Here is a 24,750-nt window from a genome sequence, read left to right as displayed (position 1 = left end):
GGTATGAATACTTTCTGAAGGCAGGAAGTAGCATAATGTATTTGTGACATGTTTCATACAAGCTGTAGAACGCTTGGTTCTCACCTCTCCATGAGAATACAATCTGTAGAACGCTTGGCTCTCACCTCTCCACGAGAATACAATCTGTAGAACGCTTGGTTCTCACCTCTCCACGAGAATACAATCTGTAGAACGCTTGGCTCTCACCTCTCCATGAGAATACAATCTGTAGAACGCTTGGCTCTCACCTCTCCACGAGAATACAATCTGTAGAACGCTTGGCTCTCACCTCTCCACGAGAATACAACCTGTAGAACGCTTGGCTCTCACCTCTCCATGAGAATACAACCTGTAGAACGCTTGGCTCTCACCTCTCCATGAGAATACAATCTGTAGAACGCTTGGTTCTCACCTCTCCACGAGAATACAACCTGTAGAACGCTTGGTTCTCACCTCTCCACGAGAATACAATCTGTAGAACGCTTGGCTCTCACCTCTCTACGAGAATACAACCTGTAGAACGCTTGGCTCTCACCTCTCCATGAGAATACAACCTGTAGAACGCTTGGCTCTCACCTCTCCATGAGAATACAACCTGTAGAACGCTTGGCTCTCACCTCTCCATGAGAATACAACCTGTAGAACGCTTGGCTCTCACCTCTCCATGAGAATACAACCTGTAGAACGCTTGGCTCTCACCTCTCCACGAGAATACAACCTGTAGAACGCTTGGCTCTCACCTCTCTACGAGAAAACAATAAATGGGCACTTCCGTTGAGCTCTGTCATCTGGCCCTTCATTTCAGTGGTGAGACCGTAGATACTGTGTATGTATATGTATACGTGCTGAACAAAAATATAAACACAAAATCTAGTGTTTGTCCCATGTTTCATGAGCTGAAATAAAATAACCCAGAAATGTTCCATACTCACAAAAAGCTGATTTCTCTCAAATGTTGTGAACAAATGTGTTTACATCCCTGCTAATGAACATTTCTCCTTTGCCAAGAAAATAAATCCACCTGACAGGTGTAGCATATCAAGAAGCTGATTAAAGGCATGATCAGCACCTTGTGTTGGGGCAATAAAAGGCCCCCAAATGTGCAGTTCTGTCACACAGCCACAGATGCCTCAAGTTGAGGGAGCGTGCAATTGTCATGCTGACTGCATGAATGTCCAACATAGCTGTTGCCAGAGAACTGAATGTCCATTTCTCTACCATAAGCCACCTCCGTCATTTTACAGAATTTGGCAGTACGTCCAACTGGCCTCACAGACATTGTGTAACCACATCAGCCCAGGACCTGCACATCCGGCTTCTTCACCTGCGGGATCATCTGAGGGAAAGGGGTGCTGAGGAGTATTTATGTCTGTAATAAATCCCCTTTGTGGGTGGTCCAATAACCCCCCCCCCAGGCCCACCCATGGCTGCACCATTGCCCAGTCATGTGAGATCCATAGATTAGGGCCTAATGACTATTTCAATTTACTGATTTCCTATGAACTCTGTAAAATTGTTGCTTTTATATTTTTGTTCAATATACACAAGAGTATATGAAACATTAAAACCTGCTCTTTCCATGACAGACTGACCAGATAAAAGCTATGATCCCTTATTGATGTCACTTAAATCAGTGTAGATTAAGGGGAAGACACAGGTAAAAAGATTTTTAAGCCTTGAGACATTGTGTGAATGTGTAAGACAAAATATTTAACTGCCTTTCAGCGGGCTATGGTAGTAGGTGCACTAGTTTGAGTGTCAACTGCAACGCTGCTGGGTTCTTCACTCAGTTTCCAGTGTGTACCAACAGTCAAATTTTAATAGATTTAGAGAACTTGTAATCAGTCCACTACACCTACTGTAGTCTGTACATATGACAAATTAACTGGTCACCTCAATGAGCTACACAAATGTTAGAGCTCAGTGTTTAAATATCAAGCAGCTCATGTTGGAGACACTGCAGAGACAAGGAACAAACGCAAAACACGTTTAACCAATTTATTCATGAATATACATACAGTTATTGAGTACATTTAGTATTTGTAGCATAGCATTTAGCTTTGACAACAGCTGCTCAAGGAGTCAGAATCCAGTCATCCCTAGAACAGTCCAGACGTAATCTCCTACTGACTGCAGCAGTACTCCCTAGAGCTCCACTAGAGGCAGCAGCGAGGGCGCCACCACCCAACATACACCGACATGACTGTTTCCACTAAAGGACAAGGTGGGTGGGCTTAAGCTACTTCCTTTTATTTCCATTCCCTAAGTATTGCTCTTACATGCTTCAGTGTGACCTGCTGGGTGGGGTTGGCTACAGAGGGCAGTCAGACAGGACTTCTACCAGAACTCATTGCCACCTTTCCTTCACAGTGATAAATTAGCCGTATGCTCAGGGACCAGACCGGCACGAGCTTAACCTCGAGAGTTACAAGGCTCAAAAGCCACAACCACATGCCAACATAAGCCTGAATTTGGTCGTTTTCTTCCTCCGAAGGGAACCCGTTGCGAACCTATTGCTATCAGAGTACACAAGTCAAGTGGGATTCCCAAATTAAAGAGTAATGCACTTGGGAGGATCATGTATTACAGGGAAATGTTTCATGGCGCAGGAGAAAGCCCATAGGGCATCGTCAGGGCGCTGTATGACACGGCCACCTCCAAAGTACTGCTCACTTCGATTTGCACAAGGGCTACTGGACCGACAGCCAACCATAGAGGACACCACTGATACATGACTAAGTAGTACAAAGTGCTATAGAAAAAGACAAGTAAACTGTAGGCCTAACAAGAGCCTGAAGCAGATTGGGCATGGGGTGCCCCCTGCTGGCGAAACCTTGGAACTGTCCCTCGTCAAATCTGGAATGTTAAGGAGTGACTGGACAAGACCAAGCTGCGTGTTGGAGGAAAAACATTCCCTTAACGCAAATTAAAATTCAGAAAGAACAGTAAGTATTTTATAGAAACCAATAAGTTGCAGACTCGGCTCATTAAATTTAGCAGCTAACACATGGTTCTGTTTCTTTAACAAATCAGACCATGTAGTCGAGGTAATATTCATCCCAAGAGAGCATTCAAAACATCCAATGCCTGTCAGTCTGCAAACTGGAATGTTTTAGATTGACAACTTGATTCAGCCCAAACAAGTGGCCAATAACCACTTTCCCTGCTCTAAATGGCATGCTTGAATGACCGAATGTGCACAGCGATTCAAAGTTTTTCATTAGCCATGACTAAATGCAGTGTTTTGCTCTGACCGTGCTCGAGGCCCACTAATACAATGACAAAGAATTCCAACTCACAACCTGAACTGACCGGTAACTTTGGTAGCGCGAGGGAAAAGGAATAGGTTGACTTTCTCATCACCTGCCTCAATGCAGTCTAACCACAGCTGTTGTCCAAGAGCAATACAACAAAAACTTCACAAGAACCCAAACTAGTTTAGCAGTGAGAGAAACAAGATCATGCTTTCAGGGAGTTTGTGGCATTCTAACTATTTGTACAGGGGGGGGTCTAGTAAAATACTATGCATATCGAGCCACTGCTCACATTATATTAGGAGGTTTTGTAACAAAAATCTTGAAACCCTTTATTTTTTATTTCTACCAAGAAAAATACAAAACATTATAAGGCGTAAGTAAGTGTTTTATTTGAGAAGCTGTTACAGTGCAGTTGATCCTCAAAGCCACAGCCTTCACTGCTGCTTGCACTCGGCTGGGGGATTTGCGTCCTTCTGCAAGAGACCAAAAGAGAGGACGTTAGAGCTGAACTGAGAACCAAACATAACACACTTATCACCCTCTCACACACACACACACGTTTATGCTTCAGACATTTTTCTATGTCCATTTGAGACAAACATTGACAGGGTATAGGGCAATGTCATCCTGGCACTTAGGCTAGAGACTCCTGAACAGTGACCCAATAACAATCCATACTAGTATGTTCTTAAAGTATGGCACTGGAAAAAAAAGGAGGCAATGTGCGCTGGTATCAGACCAGTGTTGGGGGGGTGCATTACTACACATACCACCCAAATTCAAGGTCCAAGACACCAATGGAGATGGGAATGTGGAGGTGAATATTCAAAATTTAAATATTAAACTTTAAAATGTATAATAACTACTTTGAGAGCCTTCACTACTGCTGCATAGAACCTCCATAGTGTAAATGCACTAACCCGTAGTGCTCATAACATTAATGGGGAGGGGGGTGCGCCACTGATGTCCTACAGATGCCTTTCTTTCACAGGGGAGGAAAACTAATGAAGTCTATTGGCAGCAATGCAGGGAGAGGGCCATAAACAGACCTACAGGGGTCAACAGCTCTCCAGGACAGAGGGGTGAAGCTGAACTTCAACTCTAGTCAAACTTTCACTTAGTCGTGCATCGATGTCAGTGGGAGACCAAGTGAAAATACAACTGAAGTGGAAGTTTGGATTCACCCCACGCAGACAATTCAGGCATGTCCAATGGGAGAAAGACAATTAACAAGCATCCTTCCAGATGTAGACTACAGTTTCTGGAGTACAAAAGTGAAGAATGAGATAATGAACAGAGCGATGGCTTAAGACTCAAAAACATAAAAATCCACAAAACCGGTGTGGCAAACGATCTATTCTTCTCCAAACAAATGGAAATATTGGTGTCAAAAAATATTTTGTACAAAGACAAATAGGGTCAAATTGGAGGGAAGTTTAACTAGCTTCAACATACAGAAGAGAACTCAAACGCATCACCCACTACAGTTAAAGGGAAAAATAAAAAAGCCACTATGTTAGTTGTAAGTGCAGGTGGAAGGTGGGGGTGCAAGGAGATTGAGGAATGGAGGTGTCAAAATGAAAAGGTGCAGGAGGGAGGGCGGGGTGCGGTAAGCTGACAATTCACAAGCTGTACCTACCAGGAGAGGGTTATTTTCTACAGACATCACTTAAACCTAGTGAGGAAAAATTTAAAGAGTATAGCTGACAAAAGGTGCCAAGTGATTGGAGATGAACATTAATGAATTAAAAGGCAAAAAATAGGCAGAATACAGAATTCAAGAGGCTTTATACAGCAAAGAGAAGTACTGTTCCCATTCACCCAAACAAAATCAAATAAAGCTTTGGCATGCAGAGCTATGAAACTGAAAGTCAAAACCTGAATAGATTTAGTATCCGAGTCCAATTTCCATGCAGTCTCAGTTTAACAAGGATGTAGACAGCAAGTAGAAACATGCTTTCAAGGCATTCCATTGAAAAGAAAATGTGGGAAAACACATTCCCCATGACCAGACGCTCACAAAAGGGTATTTGATTAGGTTCTTGAAGTGATATTTTGAGACCATTTCGAAATACCACTCTTTACTATCACTCTCATTCTAGAAGTTTCCAAGACACAGAATGAGACGAGTCCTGGACTAACGCCTCGATCACACCGATAGCGTCATTGAGCAAAATGTTATGCAGCATCATTTTGATGTGTAACAAAAGTTCAACATTCACCTTCTGCTACCAGTTCTGTCAAGCCATCTAACATACATTTCATAAATCCAACGTATCCACCACACAGAAAGCACTGCAACAGTGTTGCAAGGCCAATGCAGCGTGCCACTGGAAATAAAATGTACTTTGGTGTACCAAAACACAAATGTAGACTGCTTTATAGTCCAGGACCAGGCTTAATGTGTGTCTGGAAATCCAGCCCTTACACTAGAGGCAAGGGGACAGGGAAACGGTTCCGAAGGCTGTGTGTTCTGAGGCGACGTGGGATGCAGTAGTATATAGACAGAAAAATCCATCATGGCGGCTGGTGTTCATGATGCATTTGGAGTAGCGGTACACATTCAATTCTGTATGTTGAAATTTGATACTTCTGATCATTGGTCTCACATTAGGTCATAACATCAACAATAAGCTCTCCTACCCACCTTGGGGTCATAGTCAGGGTCATTCTCCTCCTCTCCCTCCTCCTCACCCTCCTAGGAGAACACAAGAGGAAACTGTTAAACACTGAGACTGACCTTAGCTAGTTTGTCTATAACAGGAGTGGGTTAGTGAGGACCATGGCTAAGGTCAATAACAGGAGTGGGTTAGTGAGGACCAGGTGAAGAGACCTAGCTAGCTAAGGCCTTACCTCGTCATCAGCCTCCTCTCCCTCCTCATCGTACTGCAACAAGAGGGGACACCAGTGTTAGGGGAACACATGTGAAGGCCAGTGGCTTGGTTCAGAAGTCTAGGATAGGGATGAGGCCATTACACACAGGCTGTGGTGGGTACTCACATCATCATCGTCATCCTCGATGGCCTCCCCCGTGAAATACAGCACAGCCCTGGGGACGATACGCTCGCGGATGAAGTGGCCGATCTCAAAGTCAGCGGCGAGGACAGCCTCAGTGTCCTCGTCCTGGAGGGGCAAGAGTCACCGGCACGTCAGTCAGAGCTATGAGAATCACCATTCGGCCACACCGCACCAGTGGTTGAATTGGAACGCAGCCAAAATGTTCTACTGCTTGAGTTCCGGCAAAATTATATTGCATAAAGAGAAATACTGAGTTACGGCAACAAAAATAAATACCTGACCTCACTTCAGTCCACTTCAAGCACTGCCTACGGAAAGCATTTACTTACCATATCTCCACTTTCAGGGACATCAGGCGGGGTGAAGAAGTTGAAGAAAGAGTCGTTGGGGACTGTCTTGGTGACCGTCCTGACTGTGCCACGCCCCTTGTGCTTCTGCTTCTTCTTGATCGTCTTCAGGGTGATGTTCTTGCCCTTCGTCCAGTCGATCGTACAACTGTGGGGCGAGAGCGGTGGACACCAGGGTAACCAGGAGACCAGACGCAGGACTAAACACGCCAACCAATGACTACAGTGTAGATGTTGCTTTGAGCCCTAAAGGTTAAGATTAGCCAAAGGTTTTAATAGAACCCCGTCAACATGCTGCATTGTTAGAAAGGACCACTTCTTTTGACAAACCGGGTCATTCCTCACCCATGTCTTGGTGTTAGAAGGTAGTCTGTTGTAACTGACCAAACTAGCAGACAACAGAAGGGTGCATAAACCTGAGTATCTTATATTCATTTAAAAGGAGAGAATTTTTAATAAACTCCATCTACTGACATGACCCTTACACCCCTCATGAAACAAACAGCGTTAGTGCCTGCAATGACTGTCCCAGAGCTGAAATAACCAAGAGACACGGACAAGACTCTCAGCTTTGGATCTCTAGTTTGATCTAGCATCCTTCCTTGTCCCAGAGGCTACGATGAGCAACTAGGGGGTTTACTAAGGATGCGGCATAGGATTAAGAATCCTAATGGAATAGGATCTCTATGGGACGACAAGGAGCAGTTTGACAGAGCGTCTTACCCTGTGCAGCCCATGATCTCAGGCCCATCGAAGGAGAAGGGGTCGTTCTCATCAGGCTCAGACCTCATCTTGTAGGTTTTTGTCAACAAAGTGTTTGTGAAGAACTCATTGGGCTCAAAGTTGAATTCTAAAGAAAAGCTCTGGAGAGAGAAAAAGAGCAAGAAAGAGTTGAATATTGGGAACAGTGGGAATACCCAAGATTCATTGGCTTGCAATACATTGATAGAACGGTAGAGAATTGCATCAGCAGAGCGGTGCGGTGCACAGACCCACCATGGGCTGGCCAGGGTCCGAGAATTTGACTTTGACATCTTGTAATTGCTTGAGGATGGGTTCATCATGTTCCTGTAAAACATGAACAGCAGCTTGAACATTGGTATGGTATCTAGACAAACACCTTATCGTTGTACTGGTCTTTCTGGCACCAACACCTTCTCTTTTCTTACGAGCACAGATTTAGCCGACAGCCGTTTCATTGAGGAACGTTTAACTTCCAATACCTGTGATGTGGTCTCACCTACCTCAAATACACTGACGAAGTCGCTCTGATAAGAGTGCAATTAAAAATCAGTGTTTCCCAATCCCCCCCCACCCCACCCCCAAAACATCACCTTCTTGCTGTAGCCCGGGACAAAGTCACCTGCTTCAACTCATTGAGGGCTTGTCCAGGACTACAAGTGTGCTGTATGTGTGCTGTCTGTATACACCATCTATTTTTAGGGGTGAAATTGCCTCATCAAGCCTGTAGGTGGTGATGAAGCCTCATCTTTAGGGAGCAGCAGCAGCTGTCTGCTGACCTACTTTCCTCTACTGCTCTCTAGTCTCTTTTCCTGCTGACAGTCCTCCACTCCCTCCAACACTCTGCCCGCCTACCTGCACCATGTCGCTAAGCAAGTCAACGTTCTTGAAAACCGTTAGCCAGAACTCGGGAACGCCTTTGGGGTCCTCCTTCTCCTCATCCTTCTTCTCCTCTTCCACCTTGGCCTTCTCCTTCATCTCCTCCTAGAAGAAACAGGCAGGAGGAAGATCAACAAAAAAGGGGATTTAATGCACCATTTCACAGATGCCTATAAACAGAAAAGATACATGAGTCCCTGGTTAAAACCTCTAAATAGTCTATATATAAAATGCACATCCACCACCATTACTGGAACCAAAACAGTCAGAACCCAATAAGTCAATCATGGGTACACCCTCCTGGTCCTGTCATCATGACCAGACAGGTAGAGGTCCCCAGGTTAGATTAATAAGACCCGCTGAGGCACCAGACAGTAGAGGTCTCCAGGTTAGATTAATAAGACCCGCTGAGGCACCAGACAGGTAGAAGTCCCCAGGTTAGAATAATAAAACCTGCTCAGGCACCAGACAGTATAGGTCCCCAGGTTAGCACCAGACAGTAGAAGTCCCCAGGTTAGATAAGACATGCAGGCATGGAGTCACCTGTACCTGCTTACTTACTGTCAACTCTTCCTCCTCATCAGCCTTCCACTCACACTCCTCCTCTGTGGGCTCATAGGCTGCTTTAACTATGTCACTTCGCTGGAGGGAGAGGGGGGGAGGAAAACAGTCAGTCCCTGTAAAGCCAACAGCCAGGAGGCCAGAGCAAAACATTTAACAAAAAGCCCAGAACAGTCATGTGTTTAAACCAAGATAAAGGACTAGGGGCTGAGGTGCCAAGCCAGCGCATTATTTACACAAGACAGCAGTTTGGTCACGCAGTCTGCATGTGTGAGCATCCCAGCTTGACCCCACCCCATTTTCTCAGCTCCATCTGCATCCCTGGAACAGGCTGCAGCTCTTTAGTCAGAGGATTCTGCTAAATCCCAGTCCGCTCCAAAGAGGGGACGGGGGGGTAAAAGCTACAGTCTGTCAGCATTAGATAGGCAGCAGCAGGAACTACACATGGGTAGAGGAGTGACTGATCAACACTAGATTGAGAATACTGGGGTGTATTCATTAATAGGAACAATTTGGTGGGTGCTTACATTTGTACTATTTCACAAGTGAATTAATATGCATGTGTGAATTGGAAATTATGTTCTTTGGAAACCCCGCCCACGGAGTCCGGTCACAGCAAATAACGTTTTGGGACAAAACATGGAGGGACCTACCTGGATTTGGCCAAAAAGTGGCCCATTTTACTAAGGTTCGCACCAATGAAAACAACCCAAGCACAAAGTGCCCAGTCAAATGCAGCTTAGTTATAAGGTACAATGAATGGGAGATCATATTGATACAAGGAACATAACAGGGGTGTTCCTACCTTGTCGAAGAGGGGTTGGTAGAGGGCGGCATACTTTCTCTCCAGTTCATGGACCTCTTCGTAGAACTTGGCCTCAATGTGGGCGCATTTCACTTGTAGGTTCTTTAGGGCGTTGACCCGTCTCTTCACTACCTTTGGTAAGCTGGACACGGGGAGAGAAAAACGTCAGAATCCCACACGGTGAAAGAGTACATCTTGACTGTCCAAAGATGGTGGTATATATAACAAGATACTGGAGCCTCAAACTCTGACAACGGGAATAAACATCAATGAAAGAAACACTTACGCATGCAGACCCTTTTATGCAGAACAACACAGTGCCGGGGAGAATGACTGCAGGATCTAGTTTCCTCCGCTAGGAATTCAACCATTAGGACCAGGAAGTAGAGGACTACTTCCACTGACATTGGAAAAACGACATTTTACGTAATGGCCTGGTCACCTCAGCCCTGGCGTTACGCAACCACAGCCAAGCCCCTCTGGCACAGCACCCCACTGAGGGGACGCTAGAGATCTGAAGTACTGGCATCCACTGACAGGAAAAAACATTAAGGGACCAGATCCACAATAACTAAACAAAAAAAATATGCAGAAGTGCACGCTCATCACAGCCACACGCTCCAATTGTGAGGAGGGCACAATTAATCTGTTGAGGCCAGAAAAACCACAGCCACGTCCATTAATCAAGATGGCAGAATATCCCGCGCTGCAATGCTTTGGTACGACATTGGGCCAAGAATCCCATGCCAAGAGCAGTTTAAAAACAGCATGTTTCTACACAGATTTTAGGGTGTCCACCCACTCTTTCCTGAGTGGGTGAAAACATGCTTTGGTGGTGATAAGATGTCCCTTATGTTATAAAATACATTGTACCAAGACAAATTATTCTTCATGTTCTGAATCCTTGAAAGGGTCTTTTTATAACGTATCATTATATTCAGAAAGTCAGGTGTGGAAAGCATTCCACAGGGATGCTGACCCATATTGACGCCAATGCTTCTCACAGTCGTCAAGTTGGTTGGATGTCTTTCAGGTGGTGGACCATCGCCGATACAAATGGTGTGAAAAACCCAGCAGCGTTGCAGTTCTTGACAAACCGGTGTGCCTGGCACCTACCATACCCCGTTCAAACGCACTTAAATCTTTTGCCTTGCCCATTTAGCCTCTGAATGGCACACATTGGATTTAACAAGTGTCACCTTGTCAGGCTGTCATGGAAAGCGCAGGTGTTCTTAATGTTTTGTACTCAGAGCTCTGTTGACACTTCAGTGATGTAGATCTCTTTTTAGAAGGGGAAAAAAATGAAACTTCAAATAAGAGTATACTAAAATACTACATGTCATGTCTCAACATCGATCTTACCTCCATTGTTTTATGTCCTGTGGATTTGAGAAGATGGCAAGTTCAATGGGAAAGTGAGCCTGTCAAGTACTCATGTAGCCTTACACAGCTGATTTTACCCTTGGGCTTCCATTGATTTAGTCACCCTAACTCTGGCCACCCTAACAACTAAAATAACTTGAACAGGTTATGATAGACAAGGTTAGGACCAAAATTAACATGTTACCCACTGGTCAAAAAGTGTGTTTTTGATTGGACAACCTACAGATTTGTTTCATCATATGAAGCGAGTGGAATGGTGGAAGGAGGGAGCCATAATACCATCTGCATTGGGTCAGATCAGGGGTATGTATCAAGCGTCTGAGTAAGAGTGCTGATTTTGGATCAGTTTTGCCTTTTTGATAAGGAATAAGAATACATGGACAGGGTGATCTGATCCTAGATCAGCAACGCTACTCTGAGAATGATACATAGGGCATCGGTTTACATTTTAGGACGCTGGTTTTTGAGACTGATGCAGAGACCACTTTTAAAAACACATTTCACTGCAACACCAAAACAAGAGGTGCACAACTGGGTCCAGAATGCCTAGTGCCTAGGCATCATGTCTGTATGCCCATAGCTCTTTCGTGAAGTCATTGGCCAAGGAGTCAACTCCAACTCACCATGGCCAAATAATTTGCATACTAAAGGACAACCCAGCACAGAGCAGACCTAGAGGACTACAGTTACGGGACATTGCTTTAAAGGGGAATGCAGCAGCTTCTAAATCACTGTAGCAGTGGCCTTCTTTGAATAATGTAACTAGGCAACCTTCCTTGAGGAAATCCCTGAATGAAAAGCATTACCTTCGCATACCCAATCACGCACAGATAAGTGATTACCTCAAGGATGCGAGAACCAGAGGATGAACCTTTAATGCCTCATTTTGTCAACCTACACTATAAATAGTCGCTGAAGTTTTGGTCAGTCGACCTTAAATCAGAGCAACGGAGTGTGCAGAAACATTCAGTTTTCCCTCTAGCACCTTCAAAAATAGGTTTTGGCTGTAGATTAGATTCAGCCTAAACTACCAGTAATCATTTCCCACAGACATGTCAGAGGGATGTACCAGCGAATTGAGGACAGAACCAGAAGACAAGGAACATTCTGGCACCGAAGACATAGCACTGGCCTTGTTATCCCTCCATAACATACATACACAGGTACAGGGAGAAAGCATGCATGCCAAGAATGGAAGTTTTGAAAGTATTATATATAAATAACAAGACCACTACCTCAGTGAGAAGAACTTCTATTGGAGCCTTAACATCTAAAGCAGGGCTGCATAACTAGGCTAGTCCCCCAGAGCTGCAGAGTGGGACAGAGTCAGGCTATGGCCAGTCACAGGAACACTGAGGAAATCGTCGATGCATTCAGCCACTGTCCGTCACCTCAAGTCAACTATTTCGGACGAGTACATACAGGACACAAAACAGAGTGGGGTTTTCTGATGGACAATCTGTTGTCCATCCAACCGATAACACCCATTGAAAAAGGACTGTCTCCATCCAGAATCTGTAAGGCTGAAGTCTGTGTCTCTCCTGGTTGGGGGTTCTCACCTCTCCATGTATCCTGACGGCGAGCCCACCAGGCCGTCCAGCCTCTCCTGCAACGCAGCCAGAATCTGTGGGTTTTGCATCATCTGCACGGTGAGCTGACGAGCTGAGGGGAGACGGACAAAGCCAGGCACTACCATCAGACACAAACAACCATTCATAGCATCAGACACCATACGGACAGATACATTGACGGAAGGAGGGAGTTCTGCATAAGAAATTCTAGGGGTGGCAACTCCAAGTATTTTCAGGTCAACTAAGGACAGACAAAGTCAGAAAAATAAATCTAAATCAACAGGTTGCTCCCTTCACTTGTCTCCTTTCCTTCATCTTCACTGATCTGACAGTATTGAACAGGTAGAAGAATGCTACTGCCAAAACGCTGCCACCCATCAAGCCTCTTCAGATAGGTGCAGACGAATGAGAGGACACAAGGAAAGGAAGTCACTTCACACTATTGACACAGAGCCCTGTGTTTCCTCCACAGAACATCTGACAAACTAGGATGCAATGTTCCCAGAGAGCAACCAGGGAGACCGCAAAGGGTATACGGTTTCTTCCAACCCTGAACCAGTTCCAAAATAATGACATTTCTAGCCGAGAAAGACGGTGATAAAAATGTGCTTAGTGATCAGTCAGTTGGTCAGAGTATCCAAGCCGCTGCTTGAAGACTCCAGTTCGACTCGAGCATTATAATCAAAGTATTCCCTTCTACCAAACAGGAGTAAACTTATTCCTAAAAGCTGTTCGAGACATTTCCAAAGCGGAGAACAAACGCTTTGCCCATGGGACAAAGCAGAGGGCTGCTGCATAATTTACAGTCAGCAGGTATACTCTCCCTGCCTTGATTTACCTACACCACGCTTCAACTCCTTACGCCTTGGATTAGAGGGCCCTGCTGTGCCTGTCCCAACAATACCCCCCCATTTCCCTAAAGTGCTTTACTGTTGGGCAGGGTCTATAGTCAAATGTAGTGCACTATAGAGGGAATAGGGTGCCGTTAAGGACGAAATGGCCAACTCCTCAGCTGAGTGACAACTCAAAGTGCTGCGGCGGAGCGGGGACAGGGATGAGTGGCTCAAAGTGCTGCAGCGGAGCGGGACAGGGATGAGTGGCTCAAAGTGCTGCAGCGGAGCAGGGACAGGGATGAGTGGCTCAAAGTGCTGCAGCGGAGCAGGGACAGGGATGAGTGGCTCAAAGTGCTGCAGCGGAGCAGGGACAGGGATGAGTGGCTCAAAGTGCTGCAGCGGAGCAGGGGGATGAGTGGCAGGGATGAGTGGCTCAAAGTGCTGCAGCGGAGGGACAGGGACAGGGATGGGATGTGGCTCAAAGTGCTGCAGCGGAGCAGGGACAGGGATGAGTGGCTCAAAGTGCTGCAGCGGAGCGGGGACAGGGATGAGTGGCTCAAAGTGCTGCAGCGGAGCAGGGACAGGGATGAGTGGGACGGCAAAATGTTCTGAATCTGTTCTAGACAAGGGACGTTTCTACTGATGACGAATGTCATTACAGATATCAGACGATAATTAGGATATTTGTTAGGCTCTGGCCGCATGAAAGCCTCTGTCAAGTGTGTGTGAGATCATTGTGACATATCACTGTGGTGGGAGACGATAAGCATTGCTGGGCTATAAATACCTGGGGCAGAGAGAGACATCTAATTCAGTCTACAAAGGACTGCCAGTTAAACCTCTAAACAAAGCAGGATTCTTAATAATTCATGGTCAGGTAAAAACATTCAGATTTCAAACCTAGAGAGTGTGGACACAGAGGATTTTAATTCAACTGTCAACCTAACATTAACGACTGACCAGCAAGCAGAGGCTCATGACACTCATGTCAAACTGATTCAGATTTCACTGTTGGTTGTTCAGTTGAAGTCAAATCCACGGTGGGCAGACATTAACGGTTAACAATCCCAGTCGCTTCCTAGGCGGGTGGTGCTGAGCCTTACCTTTGCTGTTGACATCCTCTCCAGTCTCCTCCTCTTCCACGTCCTCCACGTCCTCCAAATCTGCCGGGTCCAGCTCAGCCTGGTCCTTACTGCACACACACAGAGACCGAGAAAAATCAGTCAAAACAGACACCTGGAGCTTATTCAGGAATGGAATTTTACAAAAGCAATGTACTGTTTAGATGGTATGTGATTATATCGATTGTGTAGAATAGGGAAACTCAACTCTAATAATTACTTCGATACAAAAGGAGGGGTGTGTCAGACAATACTAATACATAGAGGCCTCCACACAGTACCTCTGACAGACTAGGAGGCAATGTTCCCAGAGAGTGAACAGGGACACAGCACAAAGGGTATACTGCTCCCCTGCCTCACTGAAGTTTCATCTAACACTGGATTTAAACACCGCTCATACTGATCCATGAACCAGGTTCCGAACCAGTGCGAAAATAATTACATTTCTATCTGAATAAGCCCCTGATCAACATAATGTCAAACATGTGGCGTCAGGCTACAATGCTAGCATCTGCCCTGCAGTTAGTCATGGGGTAAAATAGGATGATGCTACCCCTAGACACTGATCTTGGGTCAGATTTGCATTTCTCCCCCCACTAGTGGTTAACTTCATTGTGATAGGGGGCAGTATTTTCACGTCCGGATGAAAAGCGTGCCCAAAGTAAACTGCATGTTCTCAGGCCCAGAAGCTAGGACATGCATACAATTGGTAGATTAAGATAATTAACAGTTTTAGAAAACTCTTAATTTATGTCTGTCGATAACAGAAATTATTTGGCAGGCGAAACCCAAAGGACAAACCACCAGGGAAAAATTTGAGGTCACTGTTTTCAATAGGAAACTATATTTATGAGGAACCTGGTTGCAGTTTCAATGGCTTCCACTAGATGTCAACAGTCTTTAGAAATTGGTTGATGTTTTTCTTTTGAGAAATGAAGTAGGGCTGTTCATTGTGAGTGTCAAGCCAAGTGGACTCATGTGACGACCGTGAACTGGAGCTCACTCCACATTGTTTTTATCCGCTATTGAACACACTATATTCTGTCTTAAATTTGATCTATTATTTACGTTTTTGGATATCTAAGGTTGGATTAGGAAAGTTGTTTGAAATGTTTGGACCAAGATTACAGGTAATTTATTAGATAATGTGTAGTCATGTTGGGCAAGTTGGAACCGGTGTATTTCTGAATTAAACGCACCAAATAAATGAACATTTTGGGGATACAAAGGAGGACATTATCAAACAAAAGGACCATTTGTGATGTTTCTGGGGCATTTTGGAGTGCCAACAGAAGATCTTCAAAGGTAAGGCATGAATTATATCGTTATTTCTGACTTTTGTCGCACCTGCCTGGTTGAAATGTTTTTCATGTGTTGGTATGCGGGGCGCTGTCCTCGGATAATCGAATGGTTTACTTTCGCCGTAAAGCCTTTTTGTAAAAATCTGACATGGTGGCTGGATTAACAACAAGTTAAGCTTTATTTTGACGTATTGCACTTGTGATTTTATGAAAGTTAAATATTTATAGTGATTTAATATGAATTTGGCGCTCTGCAATTTCACCGGATGTTGTCGAGGTGGGACAATCCGAAAGAAGTTAAGGTTAAGATTGGGTGAGGGGAAGTTGATGCTAGACCTGTATATAGGGGAAACTTCAGCCAGACACTACTGCAGTCAGTACTGTATATAATAAGGCAGATGAAGGGATAAACAGTTGACTGTCTGCCTGTTCCCTGTGGTTTGAGACAGCCACAGGCCTGCTGGACCAGGGTCAAGGCCCATTACTCAAACTCAGGGAGGTGTTTTCAGTGGCTGGAGGGAGCCGGCGTAACCCAAGCCCAGCCATGGCATCCCAAGCAGCCCAGGCTGAGTAAACAGCCACAGCGAGCCACAGCCCAGCGAGGAAACGTCTCCGCAGTGAGATCGACAGCTGGCCATCCTCCTCTGCATCAGATACCAGGGGAAGAGGACTGACTCAGCTCTGCAGACGTATGGACCAGGGATCTCTGAGTAAGAGTGCTGATCTAGGATCAGGACCCCCCATGTTATTAATATTAACTGTGCTCTAAAATGTAAACACTACTCAGACGCTTGATATATACACCCACCAGTGTCTAATATTTGACGGCTACTAGAAGCCAAATTGATAATGGCATTCCTAAACTGTATGTGCATTGGACTAATGTCATGATTTCACCCAACATTCCTGTGCCATTATCCAAATAGTTTTTGGTACATGGATGTCTTGGGTGAACAAATCAGACTGCAGACATGAGGGGAAATCACCAAAATTCAAACATTTATTTAAATGATGGGAATCAACTAAATTAATTGAAAATTAATTTGCAGAAGTTTATCATAAGACATAAACAGAATGCATCTGAACTTTCTTAAAGGCAATGAGAATTTCCCTTCTCAGTCTGTGCGGTTCGCGCATCTACCACTTTGTAGCTGTTAGCAATGATGACAATTAAAAGTACTCTCGTATACAGGGAAAGGCTTCCCCAAGAATATTCTAAATTAAATGCTAACCACAAAGTAGCATATGCTGACCTGGCAGAATAATATTATTATTGCCACCAATCCAGTGGGTACTTGTTTTGCGAACTACCATCGTGTGTGTGTGTGTGTGTGTGTGACAAACAAACACAGCTAATCAGCCTTTCGGCTAGACGAACATTGGACCTAAAGGCTAACACCAAGATATGTAAAGAAATCAATCTGAATTGATACGGCCCAGGTAACGATGCAGAGGTGGGATTGTTTTAGTATAGGACACTTGTGCAATAAGTGTCTATCCTTGCTGCACAGAACTCAGGCTGCACAGCCAATCAAACAGAGAGGATGCACTTACTTGTCCATGTCTGCCATCTTAGCCAAGTCTCGAGTGATGCTGCTGGAGGGAAGGGAAGAGAGAGTTAGACAATGTATGATACATGCTACTTTTGACACAATTGTTAATTCACAGCAGGAAATATGTTTATGTTCAATAAACAAAGGGCTTCTGGGAATAGATTATTTTTTTTAAATAGGCCCTAATGGACTTATTTACAAGACCAGCATTACATCATCTTGTTTGATGGAAGGTTTACAACAGGCAAATAATATCATACCCTTAAATTCAATACAGTTGAGGACATCTCCATCCCAGTGTGTAGCAAACTGACATTAGGAGCTTGTGAACTAAAGCACCCACAGGAGGGCTGAACATCTGATTCCAAGCACTCTGCTTGCTTAGAGCAAAATGGCCACCAACCGTAATCCTACCCCAGTTTCTCCTCCCACTCCCAGATGAAAACAAAAAAGGGCTGCTTTGGCTCCCTGTCATGTTGGTTAGTGAAATGTGCATGAAAGAACTCCCAAGCGCCCAGCTCACTGACAGCCCTGTTAGCTGTGCTGAGGCATTAAGTAACATAAGCCTTAGTTAAATCGTCCTACATATCTTAACCTCTTGCCCATCTCATTTGGTTTGGGCAGAGATAATCTGTGCTCCGCAGTGTGCCATGGGTTGGGGCTTTGGATGCCGGCGACGCCATCCGATAACAGCACCAAAGCAAGGCCCGGTTTAGACGTGCACCCCCCTATAAACCTCCTGGCATGGAGGAGAGAGCAGAGGGGGACTGGAGCTATGTAAAGCACCCAATCCTAGAGGGGGCAGAGACCGCAGCTAGTACGGTCCAACAGGACTTTCACGCAGGGCCAGTGACCCTTAACACAATTGAAGAGGTACACAGCTGGACCCACTCAGACTTGCACTTTGACCATACAGGCTGTTATAGAGGCCATCACATGAAGGTTGACAATTAAAAGCCATTAGTCACATCACATTAGGCATTGACTTAGGCTCCAGACCCCCCCTCCCACCCGGGGTGGAGAATGTTTACCACAGGGTTAGTACACATGGAGAAACACAGGAGCCAGACACCTCACACCAGTGTCTGATGCAACCACAGCAGTGACCGAACCTCCAAAGACATAAGGCATTAGGTGATGATTTGCTGGAGGGTTCTCCTTAACACTGTGGTATTAGGTTGACGGTGGTCTTCAAATGGGCTTTAAAAAAAGTGGTGAGTTAAATAGAAAGTGGCTGGTATCCCCAAAATGTGGTGAACTCGACTAATTACAAAATTATACCACATCTTAATAGCTGCCAGGTAGACATAATTTCTGAATCCATGGAATGAGTGAAAACAAATTCAAACAATATTCTATTGGGCAAGCTCTGTCTCCAGCAGAGATTTCCATGCAGCTCAATCAAAGCCAATGTGAAGGCAAAGTCTCTCAATTGAAAGATACTTGAGAGAAAAATGTCCCCTTCAATGTTTACTACATAACCTTCACTGTACTTAGAGTGAAGTATGGGGAAATCACATGTTATAGTGCCAAATTCATTGCAGACCAAGGCTGTTGTGCGATAAATCAGTATTGAAGGTTTCCTGGCCTGGTTGGAGAAAAATGCCAGGGAAGTGTCAGGGAAACTTAGCAACAGTTTAACAGTGCTTATGTAGACCTGGTCTGCAATGTCTGAAATGCACAACTGTCTCCATCTTTCAGCAGCTCCTCTTCTCTCCCTCACCTTCCTAATGGCCTGTGCCCATTGGTTAAGAAGCGCACAGGCTGCCCACCACTCACCTGCGCAGTTTAAATAGGCCAACTGAAAAGCTGTCCAAAAATCAAATGTTAAGCAACTGAAAGGGAGATTACCGGGCAGAGGGACCAAAAAGAGGATAATTCCAGGCCAAAACTTTGGCCATTGAAATTCCAAAACGGCACACTGCACTACCGTAATTATATTTTGGAAAATGTGAACCAATACCATTTGGATCGACCTGTAAAACACCATGAGATTCACATGACAACGTCTGGCCAGCGAACAGATCAAACATTCCCCACCAATAGCCAATGCGAGAGCACTTATTAGCCATAAAAAGCTTGAGAATAGCAACAGCACCACTCAAATACAGACAATGACTGCATTTCAGTCTGACATTGATAAAGTGGATTTCCTCTGATGAAATAGATTTAGGACGATCCAAACTGCATCTGAAACAGTCAACTAGGCATCCCACTAATGCTTTAGACATGTTGATACAGCGACGTGTAAAGAACGCACCACTGTCAGAGGGGACTAGAATCATAACTCGAGATGGTGTTGGGAAATAGTGAACTACATGTATACTGAACAAAAACGCAACAATTAACAATTTTGCTGTGTTACAGTTCATAAGGAAATCAGTCAATTGAAATACATTAGGCCCTAATCTATGGATTTCACATGATTGGGCAGGGGTGCAGCCATGGGTGCGCTTATGCCCATCCACTGGTGAGCCAGGCCCAGACAATCAGATTGAGTTTGTCCCCCACAAAAAGGATTTGTTACAGACAGAATTACTCCGTTTCATCAGCTGTCCAGGTCTCATCCAATCCTGAAGGTGAAGAAGCCAGATGTGGAGGTCTTGGGCTGGCCTGGTTACACATGGTCTGCTGTTGTGAGGCTGGGTGGACATACTTCCAAATTCTTTAAAAATGACCATGAGGTGGCTTAAGGTAGAGAAATTAACATTAAATTCTGGCAACAGCTCTGGTGGACATTCCTGCAGTCAGCATGCCAATTGCACACCCCCTCAACTTGAGACATCTATAGCATTGTGTTGTGTGACAAAACTGCACATTTTAGTGGCCTTTATTGTCCCCAGCATTTAATCAGCTTCTTGACAAGACACCTGTCAGGTGGATGGATTATCTAGGCTACCTGGGGCAGCAGGTGGCCGAAGCGTTGGGCCAGTACCCGAAAGGTTGCAAGAGAGAATCCCTGAGCTGACAAGGTAAAGAAAACTGGTGGTTCTGCCCCTGAACAAGACAGTTAACCCACTGTTCCAAGGCAGTCATTGTAAATAAGAATGTGTTATAAACTGTCTAGCCTAGCTAGATAGATAAATCTAGGCAAAAGAGAAATGCTTACTAACAGGGATGTAAACAAATGTGTATTTGAGTGAAATAAGCTTTTTGTGTGTAAAGACAATTTCTGGGATATTTTATTTCAGCTCATTAAACATGGGACCTAAACTGTACAGGTGTTTATATATTTTTGTTCAACTAGTAACTTAGCATTTTGCAGTAAACTTCCAGTGTTAAGTAATTGATAGCATGGGCAACTATTTTAAGAGTAGCTTCTAACACTGTCAGCTGAGTTTTGTTTCAGCAACAGTTCCAGGAATACCTTTCAATCAATTGATTACCTAAACTCTACATGCCAGTTTCACAAAGGGGTCATTAGTACTCAAATTGATAAAGTCATATAAATGCCATGTTTTAATGAGTAGCAGATGACTGCATCAGAACACAAAATGACAAAAGACAAAGCATCTGAGACGTTCAAACAGCAATACCGGAACAGCCATCATCCATAGCACGATAATAAACGGTTCAATTAAAAAATAAATAATAATAATAATTCTGACATACCATTAGGGCCTTTTCTCGCAAACAAAAAATGTAATGTCGCCTTAGCAGGAGTCATCAGGACCAATATCCAGTCTACAAGTTGCGACAATAGTTGGTTCATCCTCATTTCTTGACCAAAGTTAGCCATACAAATCACAGCCAGGTAGGATGTAGTAGTCAAAAATACACAATCTAGCTATAGGCAAAAGCTAGCTGAAACTGTGGCTAGAATGTCTAACGAATCCTTTCTAGTTATGTTGTATTGATAAGCATTGGCAGAAACAACGGCAGCTTTAGATGTGATATCAGTTGAAACATTGTTATTGTATGAGTGTAGTTCAATGCATTTCACTGAAAGTGAAAATAGTAGATCTTCAGCGATTGAAATCCCCCAATGGTAGTTACATACATCCCTTCAACGAGCCTTTCAAACCCAGCGACCACGTGTTGCATGCTCAAGGCAAGCTATGAGCAATGGCTCTCACCCACAAAGAAAGCCGGCCAGCTAGCTAGCTGTGAAGTAGCATATGCATTTAACTAACCTACCACCGAAACGTACAAATTACACAATTCCGAGGAATCTAGCTAGTGAGCTACCACATGCACTATAATGGATACATTTGCGGTAACGTTAGCCAACTGGTTGTGCATGTTTCTAGCTAGCTAACTACTTCGCCAGCAAGTCAACTAACGTTAGCTAGTTACAGCTACCTAGCTAACGTTAGTTTGGCATACGCACTTTTATTGGGCAAGTACTCAAGTGACAGTCCATATTTGATTGGCAACGTGACCTGCTGGGCAAATATTGGAACCCTGAAATAATATTACAGACCAAAATAAGAGAACCGTTAGCTAGCTATGTGGCTATCGAAATTAGCCAGCCAACTACAAACATGTCAAAAGTCAGGTGAAAAGACGGATACATACGCGTCCCATTTTAGTGTGTAGCCTGCTAGTTAGCGGTATAGCACGAACAGTGATCAGACACAAAAACTTGTACCCACCACATCTCCCTCCCATCATCTACCCTCCATAAAAAGACTAGTCAATAAATAAGGTCAAGTCTAAATTGAAAAGACACGACATCCGATAAAACCAATAACTGAATGATGCAAATTCTGATGATTTGTCACTAACGTTATGGCGTTTGAATTTACAATACAACGTCTCGAAAAGGCGGAAAATTAGCCATTTTCGTCATCGTGCATGTAACCGTTAGCTAGCTAACGCATCATGGTGGAGCCTCTCGTCTCTCAATGGCTGCTACTAGCCGTCCGACTTAGTTAGCTGGCAAGCTACCGTCCTATTCTTCCCGACTACATCCACACAAATATTTAGTTCAAGACGATAAGAACAACCCCACATTCGTACCCATCTAGGAGTACTATATATATATATATATATATATATGCGCCACTTCGTTGTATTGCTAAAGACCAAGCTAAGGTGATTTCAAGTCATTCTCTTACCTTTAGCTGGCGGCTTGACTAGGTGGATCTACGCAGTGAAGCGGTCCCAAAGCAAAAGACTCCGCTCTTATGGCGGTAAAAGAGAGAACCATCCCGCCGCTTGCGCTCATATACATCTTGCGTCATCACGTAAACCAGGGTAACGTTAAGCCTATGGGAGGGGCCGGTCAAGAATATTTGATGAAGTGTTCTGTCACCATCGTCATCAGATATGTCTAGTCATTCCACTCTAAAACAATTTCTTCTGCAAGATGCATATTTGCATCATATCTTATGTCACCATGCCAACCAGACCATAGCAACGTGCAATTTCCCTGGGTCCCAGACAGTATGGTCCAATTAGAACAGTGATTGTCTTGGGGGATTAAAGCAAACCATGACATGTATTCACCTAGACTTGTCTTGAATGCTGGTACCATGAGTTGATATGAATCAGAAAGAGCCTTTGGTCATAGAATTGATCCTCAAAAGGCTTCATTTTGATCACCGGTTAAGCCAGGCCCAGAGGCTACCTGTTTAACCGATGTGAGCGTTCTCCTGCCCAGAGGCCCAGGCTTTTATGATACTGTCAATTAGAAGCTTATTTCTGCAGCACATGCTCCACGGTTCGAGTCCCCAATGCAGCTTCCACGCTGCCTGCTATACTGGTGGCAGCAGTGGGATTTGTCATTCTCTTACACATCGGAGAAGCTGCTCTGTACGCGAGGTGGACACTTCACGATAGAGTGAATACTGACTGCCCACAGCCTGTGAGGAAGGATAGTCCGTGGTGATGATTTCATCATCCTAACCCTAGCAACACCATAAGAGTTGTTAACTCATGTAGAAAACTAATATTGCATTGTTTGCTCGTTTGACTCCAGACTCAGTTTTAGGCAACATGTGAGGATTACAGTGTGAATCATACATCAACAAGAGGCCTATAGACGGACTATTACTCACTAGGCCCAACAAAGATTCTACACTCAGAGCAGTTTTAGATAAAAGTCATAAGTGTGATCCAAATCTTCCAATTGGCAGAAGTCTTTCCTACATGTGGGTTCCTGTCAAAAACACTTCCCATTCATACTGACACTTTACAATGCCTGTTGCGCAATACAGCATAACAGATGGTTGTGCATTCATTAGTTATTACTCAATAATTGTTTTGAGTGTTTTAGCTCCAACAACAGATATTGTATATGAATATGTCTGACTATTGCAACCATAGAGATCCTATAATTCATGAATTATATCATCTCTATCGTTGTACCTGACTGTAGTTGTTGTCAAGTGATCCTGCTTCCTTATGTTTAAGAAGAGGATCATAGCTCTTTAGTATTAATAGAATGATCCCTTGGAGCATACACTTTACTCTGACATTTATGTTTTATGTTGTGCACAGTTGGTAGCATCATGACTCATGATCATGATAAAAACTGCCATGGCCCCAAGACAAGGGGCTCCTGATGTGGATATTCACTTTCAGTGAATGCCATTGACGCCAATAACCACACAGGTAGCCTAGCGGTTAGAGCGTTGGGACAGTGACTGAAAGGTCGCTAGTGGAGCTAACAAGGGGGAAAAAATCAATCGGTGCCCTTGAGCAAGACATTTAACCCTAATGGCTGGCTGTGACACCATTATCCGAGGGTGTCTCAGGGGGCGTTTGAATTTGAAAAATAAAACACATTTCCCGAAACAGGACAAAAATAAGCACCGACCAAATCATTTATTTGTATGATACAAATCATTACTGGTGCCCATTAATCAATTGTAGAGAATCAGAGAAGTGTTGGAGACTTGCCTAGTTAAATAAAGGTTAAATAAAAGTAAATAAATACCAGGACCCCTTCAGTGTTTAATAAGTCTATTTATTATTTCAAAGTGACAAAGTAGAGCTTTATTCAAGTGTATTGTATATCATGTTATTGAGTTAAGTAAATTTGATCTTTACAATTCCTGGGTAATGTTCATTACGGCATACAACAGAAAACGTTTCAAAATGTTTTGACACGGAAAACGGAAACCAGAGTTTCCTATTGAACAAGTCCAGGTTGTCCCTCCCTGTTTCAGTCCATTAAGTTGAGAACATTTTATCTTTAAAACTCATGGGTAGTGTTCATTAGTGCATGCAACGAAAAACATTTCAAAATGTTTTGACACGTTAAAAAAACAGAAATCGTGTGACACTTCTGGTATGCTATTTACCACATTGTCTCAGCAGAGTCTTCATAGACAACCTCTCATAAGTAAATAGGGTAATAAACACGCTGTTCAAGTCCCCCTATTGCTCATCTTGATGTTGTTTATTTATTTTTTCATTTATACAGGTAAGGCA

The 24,750-nt window shown here is 44.0% G+C and overlaps 1 protein-coding gene and 2 non-coding genes across 9 annotated transcripts; all 3 read right to left on the bottom strand.

Moving 5' to 3' along the window:
* Positions 1-1,984: 1,984 nt before the first annotated feature.
* nap1l1 (nucleosome assembly protein 1-like 1) lies at positions 1,985-22,563 on the bottom strand. 7 transcript variants are annotated; one of them, XM_042318046.1, is made up of 15 exons: positions 22,431-22,554; positions 17,372-17,413; positions 14,499-14,587; positions 12,551-12,680; positions 9,609-9,750; positions 8,792-8,884; positions 8,219-8,347; positions 7,619-7,690; positions 7,346-7,485; positions 6,605-6,770; positions 6,258-6,380; positions 6,111-6,143; positions 5,905-5,955; positions 4,897-4,932; positions 1,985-3,730 (listed from the first exon to the last, which is right to left on the bottom strand). In XM_042318046.1, exons 2-14 carry the CDS (start codon positions 17,386-17,388, stop codon positions 4,927-4,929), a joined length of 1,191 nt encoding a protein of 396 aa, XP_042173980.1. In that variant the 5' UTR covers positions 17,389-17,413; positions 22,431-22,554; the 3' UTR covers positions 1,985-3,730; positions 4,897-4,926. The 7 variants fall into 7 exon arrangements, with proteins under 7 accessions (XP_042173980.1, XP_042173976.1, XP_042173979.1 ...); XM_042318042.1 differs by lacking the exon at positions 4,897-4,932 and having other exon boundaries at positions 17,372-17,410; positions 22,431-22,563; XM_042318045.1 differs by lacking the exon at positions 4,897-4,932 and having other exon boundaries at positions 12,551-12,653; positions 17,372-17,410; positions 22,431-22,562.
* On the bottom strand, positions 7,144-7,273 carry LOC112240791. Its single transcript, XR_002952122.1, has one exon. It is a non-coding gene; the product is annotated as a small nucleolar RNA SNORA14 (small nucleolar RNA).
* Positions 12,053-12,189, bottom strand: LOC112240789. The gene has a single exon (XR_006082825.1). It is a non-coding gene; the product is annotated as a small nucleolar RNA SNORA57 (small nucleolar RNA).
* Positions 22,564-24,750: the final 2,187 nt, after the last annotated feature.

The sequence above is a fragment of the Oncorhynchus tshawytscha genome, unplaced genomic scaffold (assembly GCF_018296145.1).
Source record: "Oncorhynchus tshawytscha isolate Ot180627B unplaced genomic scaffold, Otsh_v2.0 Un_scaffold_10343_pilon_pilon, whole genome shotgun sequence".
NCBI lineage: Eukaryota > Metazoa > Chordata > Actinopteri > Salmoniformes > Salmonidae > Oncorhynchus > Oncorhynchus tshawytscha.
This window is presented reverse-complemented; position numbering and strand designations above follow the sequence as displayed.

What these genes read in the sequence shown, in the direction of transcription:
- nap1l1 (XM_042318042.1), bottom strand. An exon ending in AGAGGATGTCAACAGCAAAG is followed by an intron (nt 12,681 to 14,498) that starts GTAAGGCTCAGC and finishes GTCTGATGGTAG; the next exon opens with TGCCTGGCTTTGTCCGTCTC. An exon ending in AGTTGACAGTAAGTAAGCAG is followed by an intron (nt 8,348 to 8,791) that starts GTACAGGTGACT and finishes TGTTTCTTCTAG; the next exon opens with GAGGAGATGAAGGAGAAGGC.